Genomic DNA, 11180 nt, shown 5'->3' on the forward strand with positions numbered 1-11180 from the left:
CGGACAATGCGTCATTATGAACAATACCGTTCTCTTTTCTGTTGTAAATTTGTGACAGGATGCTGTCGAGTTTCAAGGATTTAGTTGCTGTATTTCCTTGTGAATGTAACTGTACACGATATACTAGATATTGTTACAACAGAAACAGAAAAGTGTGGTGAGGTAAAGCCATAGGTTAGAAATAAATGGTACATACCGCTGACCCTATTTGTGTTCAATAACAGGCATGTCGAGGAAACGTCGCGCCGCCGTTTTGATGTAAACCGTTCAAAATGGAGGATATAATTGGCACGTCCATACCGTACGGCGGCCTTGGTTAGTATGGAGTGGTCATGTGTGTAATCAGCTACTGGTTTGAATGTATACACGTGCAGCATATGGCTTGTTGTGAAACACGTGGAATAGTGTTGGCTGCGCATAAAACTAACGGAATCAAGTTGGCTGTGGACGCTTGATCAGGAGAGTGACTTCCAGAATTGTTCTGAGAATACAGGTGCACACACGCGTTATCAACGAGCTTGACTTTTCACGATTCTTTTTTTTTAAATTTGTTATTTAAACCGCACTCAGCAGTTTTCAGCAGTATACGGTTGCGGTCAATAAGTAATCGAGTCTGGACCAGACAATCCAGTGATCAGCATCATTAGCGTTGGTCTGTATAATTGTGATAGTCAACCAAGTCAACGATCCTCACTACCCGATCTCGGTAGTCGCGTCTTCCGATCGCGACAAGCATGGCTGACTAGAGACCAATTGTAACCCGGATGTTCACGGGTGACGTCATGGCAAATGAGGGATAGTGTGACGCTATGGCCAAACTGTAACACAGTCTATGGTAATCTGACGTTCACCGGCCCAAGCAAATCTCTGAGAGAGTATTTATCTCATTAATCATACAAAATACGAAAAGTTGTGCCATATATATTTCTACTGAAATTCCCCCACTTCTTTTGATTAGTATATTTACCATGACAGAATGAACTGTCAGACCCTGGAAGGCCGGGGATGTACACAAGCCAATGCACCGATTTTTTCCTGTTGCAAGCGGAAAGCGGCGTTCACTTATACATTCCTCACCATGCCTCCTATAACGTTCCTTTTTAGTTTTTGAAAGACTTCGAGATTCTCTTCGTTGGAAGACATTACTCATACAGTAGATGGGTCTAGCACCTGGGCTTCTCCAAGTGTTTCAGGTAAATATGCTTGGTTACAAAGCCGTGCACCGTTCTACTGTTATTCAAGTATCTAGCCTATACATAGTTCCACTGAAGCTGTTATGTACCTCTGTAACAGACACACGAATATCTGCAGTGGAGATAAAGATAAAACGTATTCTCATTGATATGTTCAAACAACCTATTATGTGTATTTCTGGAAACGAGGGAAGATTTACATCCAACAAGTGTCTATAAAGCTTGCTATCAATTCCTGATAGTTTTACAACACTCTTGCTGGTTTATAGGCGAGCTTCTCGCTTTAGTTTCAGAGAATGTTTCTCCACAAAGTCATCAGGAAGAAGAACTTTGTCAAAAGTTGATTTCCAGAAACAGCCGATGTGTCAAAAACGTGGATGTAAGTTTAAACAAACCGCAATAACAGCCGTTGAAAAACATATGCGAAATTTATGGAATTCGTGAAAACGTTCAAAAGGACGTTATATTTAGACCATGTTAGTCATTGCAAACGATTTGCTCCAGAAAAAGCCAAGAAGATCTGATCCCTTCACCGGTATTTTCATCAGTACTATCTCTGGCTGCTTCACTGAATTCTCAGCTGATAAGGGCTACATCCCTGGACAGTTGCGCGTGCAAATTAACGCGGCGCTGAGTCTCTTGTGGTCGGCAGCATCGCTGAGGGGGTCGGGAATAGCGGTTATTATCGGGGTTAGACACAGGTAACACTAGACGGCACGGGGGCGTAAGGAAAGTCAGTGATATAATTCCTGGCACAGAATTCCTTGTGGCTGTAATTCTTCAGTACCATGCGGTAGTGTGAAGTAGCAGTTAGAAAATTCAGGATACTACCTGTTCCACCATGTTGATGCTGGGATATATAGCGGTGCTGTGTGTCGTCGTGCACGTCCACTCCAGCAGACATCCAGACTCTAAAGGTAAGATGATAGTGTCGGACACATACCTGCATGTACACGGTGGTGCACGGTGGTGCACGGTGGTGCATGGTGTTGCACGGTGGTACACCACGAACTTACATGCAATGGCGTGTGGCGACGTTTACCAGTATAGTGGCGGCTATAATTGTGTGACCGGACCACAGATGTGTGATATTTACCAGTATATTGGCGTCTATAATTGTGACCTGACCATAGATGTGTGATATAGACCAATATATCTGAGTATATCATCAACTAACAAGCTGTTGTATCTTTCGGCTATTGCCATTTAGCGAACGGCTGTATCTCACTGCTATCATCATCCCAAAGCGTGGATCGTCTACTCTCACACAGTCAGGTGCACAGCTCTCAGGTCTCAGGTTGTTAGGTCAGCTTGTCCCTTCTGTCTGAATAGTTCACTGGTCCATGGGTGTATTACATGGCGTACATGTAAAGGATAAAGCATGACCCACGGGCATTAGGATAAAGTATAAGGATATTTGGCCACCATGTTGGGCAATACATTTGCGACACCTTGATGACATACTGTTGACTAAATTCCGGATGGTTGCCCGTGGTATTGCCCGCTATACCTCCTGAAGAGCTGCACAAAGCTGGGCCAGGTTGACGGGTGCGGGTCCCTGGTGTACACCCTTCAACCGAGAATGTCCCATAGATGTGGGGACAGGTCTGGGGACTTAGAATGCCAGTCCAATGTCTGTATGCCCTCTTGTAGGAGATAAACTGTGACAATTTAGACACGACGCTGTCTGTCATTATCATCCTGGAATTCAAAATTCCTGCCGATGTTTTTAGGCAGTGGAGCCATGACAGGACGCAAAATTTTCACCAGCGTGTCGCGGACCAGTCAAGGATCCATTAAGGATGACCAGATCTGATCGCCTGTCATGTGTAACCTCACTCCACATTATCATACTACATTGATTCATCTGAGAACATGGTGTAACGCCAATGGCGCAAAGCCCGTCCCTGTGACAACAAGCTGTGTCGCCTTTTACATCCTTTCTGTAATACAAATTATACGGTACATACACAATACGGTATATTGTTCTAAATATTACAAGGCGTATCTATCTATTGTTTTGGACAACGATTCTCATCCATATGACAGTAACACACGATCAACTTGTCTGTTGCAGATGAGTCTGTCCTACTTCATACGTTGAAAAAGCGAGATCTTGCTGACCAGACTGGAGTAAGTGGTGATACAGTCCTCCTTGTTACTCACACTAAGTACGGTTAGCTTGCTTTATGACATTTCATGTCCAACCATATGTACACCACCCGCTTATCAAACTGTATTATTCAGTATTTATGAAGATACTTGATATAATATGTGATCCCGATGGCTGAAAACAAATTTCTGCCTAATGGAAAACAACAAAGCAGTCAAGCTATATTGTGACTGAGGTCATTTGTGAAGACTATAAATTGTGTGGATAAAAACGTTCAGTTCCTTGTTTTGTACCGCTGTTCGTATGTATCCCTCTAAATGTATTAAATAAGTGGCGCAAGTTAAGATAATTATTGTCAGTCCCCATTAGAATATCGTTTTCAAAACCGTGATCATGAGTATGTATGTTCAGTACAATTGACAAAGTCATGTATGATCTATGCATAATAATAGATGTTATTTACTGCATGGTACCAAATCGCATGGGGTGCATAACTGGGTACCACCTAGGGTCGGGTATCACATGGTATCACCAAGGGCCTGTCTGTATCACATGGTATCACCCAGGGCCTGGTGTATATCACATGGTATCACCAAGGGCCTGGTGTATATCACATGGTATCACCCACGACCTGGTGTATATCACATGGTATCACCCAGGGCCTGGGTGTATATCGCATGTTATCACCCAGTGCCTGGTGTATATCACATGGTATCACCCAGGGCCTGTGTGTATCACATGGTATCACCCAGGACCTGGTGTGTACCACATGGTATCACCAAGGTCTTCTGTGTATCACATGCTATCACCCAGAGCCTGGTGTGTATCACATGGTATCACCCAGTGCCTAGTGTGTATCACATGGTATCACTCAGGGCCAGGTGTGTATCGCACGGTATTACTCAGGGCCTGGTGTGTATCGCATGGTATTACCCAGGGCCTGGGGTGTATCGCTTAGTTCCACTTATGGCTGATATGAATCGCATGTTGCCACCTAGGACCAAGTATGTATCACATGGTATTACATGGAGCCAGGAGTGTATCGCTTGGTACAACATACGGTTGCTGTATGCAAATCCATAATACATGTCATGTAATACTCTTGTTGGTGTCATTGCTCTACTGCCTTCACATTGCAGCCCATTCCATACACACAGCAAGATGAACATCAGACTCAACCTATTTCAGAAGCGTCTCATAACTCCGGGGACTCATTCCACGGTCACACAGCCATCCTGAACCCAAACCTAAACCATGACCCAAATCAGAGAGACCAGCAATCTTATGGGGCACCTTACTCCACACGTGCCCCTTTGTACCGACAATATACGCCTGAACTTGGAGGGACATCTGGAAGGGCGTCACGTGACTACTCCAGCAGTCAGACTGGCAGTCGCTCACCGACACGCACTCGGCCAACAGACACAGAGGGCAGTCAAACCGGCAACACAGGGGGATACGATGACCCGAATGTTCGGGCCAATAACCAACAGACCAACAACAATCAAGATGATGTTGATGATGCTCAAGGCAACCCAACGCAGACTGGTCAAAGCCAGGGAACACAGACTGATCCAAGATACACCGGTTATGTGTATAATCCATCGGCTTCAGGAGGTGCAACAGCAACATACAGTCCAACCGGAACACGCAGGCAGGCGTCAGGGCGGTCAACAAACACAGGGACGTACTACAGCAATACTGGCGGCAGCGGACCAACCGGAAGACGTCCTACTCTTGCTGCTAGTTATCCGCTGGGTCCTATACTGTCCACTGGTGGTGGGCAGTCGCTGGACAGGCGACAGATGAATACTGGGCAGCAAATGACCCGAGAGACGCCGGGCTACAGAACATACACAGTTCAAGGACAACGACCGTTCTACTCCAGGAGGAATCAGTACACATATAGCACAAGGCAACAACAACCGTCATATACAGTTAGACAGCAACAGCCGAGCTATACTGGTGGCCAGCCAACATACACTGGTGGCCAGTCGAGCTATACTGGTAGTCAGCCGACATACACTGGTGGCCAGCCGACATATACTGGTGGCCAGCCGACATACACTAGGGGTCAGCCGACATATACTGCTGGACAGCCGACATATACAGGAGGACAACCGACTTACACTGGAGGTCAGCCGACATATACAGGAGGACAGCCGACATATACAGGAGGACAGCCGACATATACAGGAGGACAACCCAGTGGTCAGGGATATACACCATATGGATATAATCCATCTGGACAACAGTATCCATACAATCCTAATCAAGGGGTGAGTCATTTATAATGTATTTCGTGGGTTTTCAAGAGAACTGTCACAACGCTAGTTAAATGAAACGATTAATGGATCGGTTTGTCAATCTTGATAATCTGTTTGGTCCCCTGTTCTCGGCGTTCGACGTCTCTAAATTATATCATATCGATGGTTTGTCTGACCTAGGTTTTTTTATTGATAAGTTGCCATCATGTAGCGGGAAAACTGCTTCAGACGAAACCAAATCTATCCCTAGTTACTGTGCAGAAACCACGAAGTCTACACAATGTGTCCCCATGTGAACCACGAAGTCTACACAATGTGTCCCCATGTGAACCACGAAGTCGACACAATGTGTCCCCATGTGAACCACGAAGTCGACACAATGCGTCCCCATGTGAACCACAAAGTCTACACAATGTGTCCCCATGTGACCCAACGAATATGAAGTGGAAGCGACTTCATGAAATTGATAAACTAACTCTGGTGACGCTTCTTCGAATTGTAAGATTTCTAAATGATATATGACATTAATCAGAGGACCTGGAATTAGTGCCAGACAAACCAGACATCGGTCCCTTCTTAAAGGCATATTATAGCTAGTTGAAACAGTTATTTGGAAAGCCACAACACATAGTATATTCAGGACATCTAGTATGCCAATGATCCATATTCTTTGTGAAGATAAATCCCGAGACAAAGCTGTCTGTATAACAATATCACCCCTATCTGACTTCTATTTAACTAGAATTGTCCGGAGACTGGTATCCGGATGCGCATCAACGGCATGGACTGTGCCAGGGCTGTTGACTTCTACGGGTCTTTTCTTTGCTATCGACATGAATTCACATCTAGGGAGTGCTGTGAGAAGTGTCGCCCACTCAAGAATCCCTCCAATGTTGGTATGTCAATAGTTTCACAGCACTATAACTACATCGGTTCTTGGTTTACTGCCATGCTAAGATATCGATAAAAACGCTACAAATCGTAGACACTCATCCAAAGGGACTGAAACACATCTTGTAGCATTACTTGTAAAACAATTTACGTTTTGAGTGACTGTAGCCTCCATCTGTGTTTGATGTCACTGTTTTCGGCTGTTTAAGGATGCGAGTTTGGGGACCATTCTTACCAGTGTCGCCAGATACAGCCCCACGACTGTTACGACCTGAGGAACAGACAGAGTTGCTGTGATACCTGTAACAGGCACATGTCAGGTAGGTCTGTGTGAAGGTAGGTACAGGTAAGGTAGGCGGAAGAGTGGAGGATTTGTACTTACGTTAATTTGTCCACGGGTATTCCACCTGGCGTTAGTGTTAAGAACTATCAGACTCCAAATATAGTGGTTACCAGACCTGGGTGACTGTGGAAGGGCCGTACATGACTGCTTGTGTTGTCTATCATTGGTTTGCCAAGCAAGCATAGTGCTTCGATACATTTGCTCTATGTATTCTCGACAATGAACGTGAAGTTCCCAAAGGTTATAAATAACGACAACCCTGTAAACATTTTTTGAATTTTCCCGTATTGTTTGCAGGAGAGACTGGGTGTGAGTATGGCGACATGACCCCCAGGTGTGACAGGATCACACAGAATCCCAGTCTGTGCTACATCCCGGAGAACCAACGTCTCTGCTGCCACACGTGCAGAAGGTTGCGGGGGAACGCAGAAAATCAGGGTGAGTATCATCTTCATCATAAAGGCTTCACAAAAACACTTCTGTGCCGTTCTGCTTGCAATTTTATATAGGGTCAATGAATTGACAGATTGATGAACCCAGGGAGCCAAATGAATCTTCTCACAGAAATGCGTCAGACAATTTCAAGCATTTCGTACTCCTTGGGTGGTAGTTTAGACAATATGTTACAGGCGTGTTTTCCACCTGGTAACATTTAACCTTTTCCATGTAAGGAGCTCTGGGGTAGGATTACAGACCGTCATCGTCTACCCACGATTATATACATACAGCAATAGCAAATGTATGTGTAATTAAATATTAAATCTTAAAATTTCAATGACCCTGGTTCCACCCCCTGTGGTGAAAATATATTCCAGTGAAAGCACACACTGGCACTCTTGGTGAGTGGTTAGTACGGAATTAATATAGAAACTGGCAGTCATACAGAAAATATTGCCCAGCAGTGGCAAGTATGTTGTCGTACTAACATACCTTCATCTCGCGTGTACATAACACATCTGTCCCTGTACCTGTACAGTGTATCTTGATACTAACATACCTTCATCGCGCGTGTACAAAACACATCTGTCCCTGCACCTGTACAGTGTGTCTTGATACTTACATACCTTCACCGCGAGTGTACAAAAACACATCTGTCGCTGTACCTGTACAGTGTGTCCTTATACTATCATGCATACCATACTTTCACCACTGCTGTATACATTGAATAACACATATTTTATACCGTCGGTGACGTCACTCTATTGTTCTCGTTAGGCAATATTTCTGTCTATAACAGCTGTGTATAACACATATTTACCTACTCCTGTACAGTGTATCCTGTTACTAACATACATTATATACCTTCACCACAGCTGTATCTAGCCCATAATTACCTATATCCTGTACAGTATGTCCGTGGGGTGACCAGAACGCCAACCTATGCCGACCGTTTGACCAGTACGGCGGGGTGCGCATCAACTGCTATGCTGAACAGATACGAAGACTCTGTTGTCAGACTTGCGAACGGCTCAGAGCCCGGATGCCTAACAATCTTGTCGGTAAGAGTTGTCTCCCATACATCAACGCCTGAAATGTTCGCAATGATAATATGAAATGCTGTGGAAATATATCTTGCGTCCTATATCGGTGGGATGGCCCACTGGTGTTCGTTCATCAACACAGATTACCCACATGGGTACAATGTGTGAGACACAGTGCAAGCATAACCACTGGCGCCAGAGGGTCAACTATAACTATCGACCAGAGAGAGCCCCGTTACAGCATAATCATCATGCACGTCATTATTTTAATGCAATGACCTTTCAACACGACGTTCAACCCCCTCGGCAATCCTAACTCTTTTTTTTGTAAGAACTTTCCGTTGTAGGTTTCCCACGATGTACACGTAACTTGTGGCTGTGTTTCAGGATGTGAATTCGGAGACCGCCCTGTTATCTTCAACACGCGGGAGTTTGGCAGTCTGAACTGCACGTCATTCTTCCGTCATTTTCCTGTAGAACAGTGCGAAGTCAACCAAGCCGTGTCCATCAACTGCTGCTTCACATGTCACCGTTACCAGGATGGGAGCAGCTACCAGGGTAGGGACAGGCAGGGTGGGGGTAGGGGCAGCTATCAGAGTGGTAGTAGCTACCAGGGTAGGGACAGGCAGGGTGGTGGCAGGCAGGATGTGGAGCGACAGAGGGCAGGATACGATGCATCGGGGAGATCGTAAAAGAGGAGGGTTATAGTCATCAATATCGCTGTCGAAGGCAACTACAGGCACGAATTGTCCTGGCTTCTCCAGATGTAGATCCGCTCAGGGTCAGGTGGTGATGAATGACTACTTGACTCGCACGTCAAGGCCTTGAAATGATAATCTGAATTGTATGTACAACCATCTCAATGAAGAACACAAGTCGACTTGTAGATAGCCACTTCAGACTGGAGTTTTGTACTTGTTACCACGTCGGTGTCCCCATAACATGTCTAACTGTGTATTTTCAACCGTCTGATTGAGTCCGAGTATTTCTATTCATTCTACGTTAATCGCTGTATGTCATACTGCTAATCACTCTCAACTTTGTTGTAACATGTAGATGCATCTGGGCTGATATGATCGGTGTCGACAACGAGAAAGCTATTTTCCACCTTCCGAGTTTAAATCCATATCGCCAGCCCCGACGGAATTATGGACATCGCCCACACATTTGTCATATTTCATTATTTCAACAAGTAATATTTTGTGTTCAGATTAGACAAATTACACAGGTGTATTTAACTCGAGTACTCAAAGATGATAAAAGCAGATGGCCACAATCGGAAACGACTCATCATGTATAGCGCAAGAAGCAAATGACTTGCACGTTCACTGAGAGGGTTTTGACTCTCGACTGCATGTTCTATGTGTTTGTAGACTATTGACCATCTTCAGGTTGCTAGCTCGATCATCTCGGTATCATACGATGTCAGTCTATCAACAGTTCTATCGTTGGAAAACATATTCTCATCGCTCACAAACCGTATCTACACATTAAAAGTAGTCATCACGAATGTGCATCCACATTGTCAAAAAGTGATTTGTCAGTCAAACATTGGAAGCCGTCGGAACTAAACAGTGTTATAAAAGTTGATTTTCAATATTTTAGATTATGGATTTGATAATGAGTACAAAGACATGGAACGAGTAAAGACAATTGTTGAGCGTTCTATAGTAAAGGATATGTTGTTTGTAAACCCCGAAAGTAGTACCCACCTGACCTAATACGATATTTTGGGTAAATATTCTGTTGATTTTATACTGACACGAACGCACTCTTTGTATGATGATTGTAAATATGTTCTTAAATCAATAAATGTGGTATTGTCTGTGAAGGATATCAATTTAAGACCGTTAATATACAAATATTACATGCAATACAACAGGGACGGAAAACAAATTATGCATGAATATACATAGAGTACACACGATTCAGCTACGTCAGAGGTATTTAAAATTTTCAGTCAGACTAACTGTCAATCACTGTACCATAATGTGTGAACATTGATCACCATTTCTGAATTACTAACTTCCGGGTGCGTGATACACGGCCAAGTGTAGCGAGTTGGGGTAGCAAGTGTTGTAGAGTCAGTTCAGAAACCGAGCAGAGATATCATCGCTCCTCCAGAGACAGAAACGAACCACCGTTATGGCAATACTATCCACTTTATATTGTACATCACCTTCACAACGTAGACATATCGAACACATGCAAATCTCGGACGAACGAATGTTTCCGACCCTTCACATGATTCACTATTTCCTTTGTGATATTATGTGGATGCTATAATTGTTGGTTTACGTAATCCATTGTCTTGTTAAATAATGGTTGTAATGCTGATTTTATATTTTCACCTATTAATCATTAGACAAACTGGATGGCACTTGTATAGTCGTTTGAGGCATATATTAGCTTATTGTTGGTGTATTCTCATTTACATACATTTTCGGAATAAACTGTTTGTGGATGTTTCATTTAGATTTCGTATTGTCCTGTGTCCCTGAGAATGTAAACTGACATGGTATTGCCAGGACCGGATTCTCCGGCCTGACATATATCGTCTGTGTATGGAATCATAAAGACAGACAAAAATATACACAGTGTTAACTCACAACATAGTAGACTGGTATCCAGTAATCAGCACAACGTGGCGTTATCCTGGTGCCATCAGAGTTTGAGAGATCCAGTCAAACAACATCCCCTTTGTTGCAAGACGAATGTGTTGTATCGGATAATCGAGACTGGTCAGTTTCTGGAGTTGAGGTAAAGAGTTCCCCCGGCACATCCGCACACACGGTGTCAAGAGTCCGCTGTTCTCGTGCCGTGCGGGACTGGCCAGATTCCAGCCATAGTGGGACCTAGCCATATAGTCGCAATACTTTTCTTCAACATCCT

At 44.1% G+C, this 11180-nt stretch overlaps 1 protein-coding gene across 1 annotated transcript; it reads left to right on the plus strand.

Moving 5' to 3' along the window:
* Positions 1 to 1725: 1725 nt before the first annotated feature.
* LOC137261216 (uncharacterized) lies at positions 1726 to 10759 on the plus strand. The gene is made up of 8 exons (XM_067798926.1): positions 1726 to 2110; positions 3271 to 3326; positions 4446 to 5585; positions 6316 to 6469; positions 6674 to 6784; positions 7105 to 7245; positions 8157 to 8306; positions 8676 to 10759. The coding sequence occupies exons 1-8, from the start codon at positions 2035 to 2037 to the stop codon at positions 8978 to 8980; spliced, it is 2133 nt and encodes a 710-aa protein (XP_067655027.1). The 5' UTR covers positions 1726 to 2034; the 3' UTR covers positions 8981 to 10759.
* The last annotated feature ends 421 nt before the right edge of the window (positions 10760 to 11180 follow it).

Source organism: Haliotis asinina, chromosome 14 (assembly GCF_037392515.1).
Source record: "Haliotis asinina isolate JCU_RB_2024 chromosome 14, JCU_Hal_asi_v2, whole genome shotgun sequence".
Classification (NCBI taxonomy): domain Eukaryota; kingdom Metazoa; phylum Mollusca; class Gastropoda; order Lepetellida; family Haliotidae; genus Haliotis; species Haliotis asinina.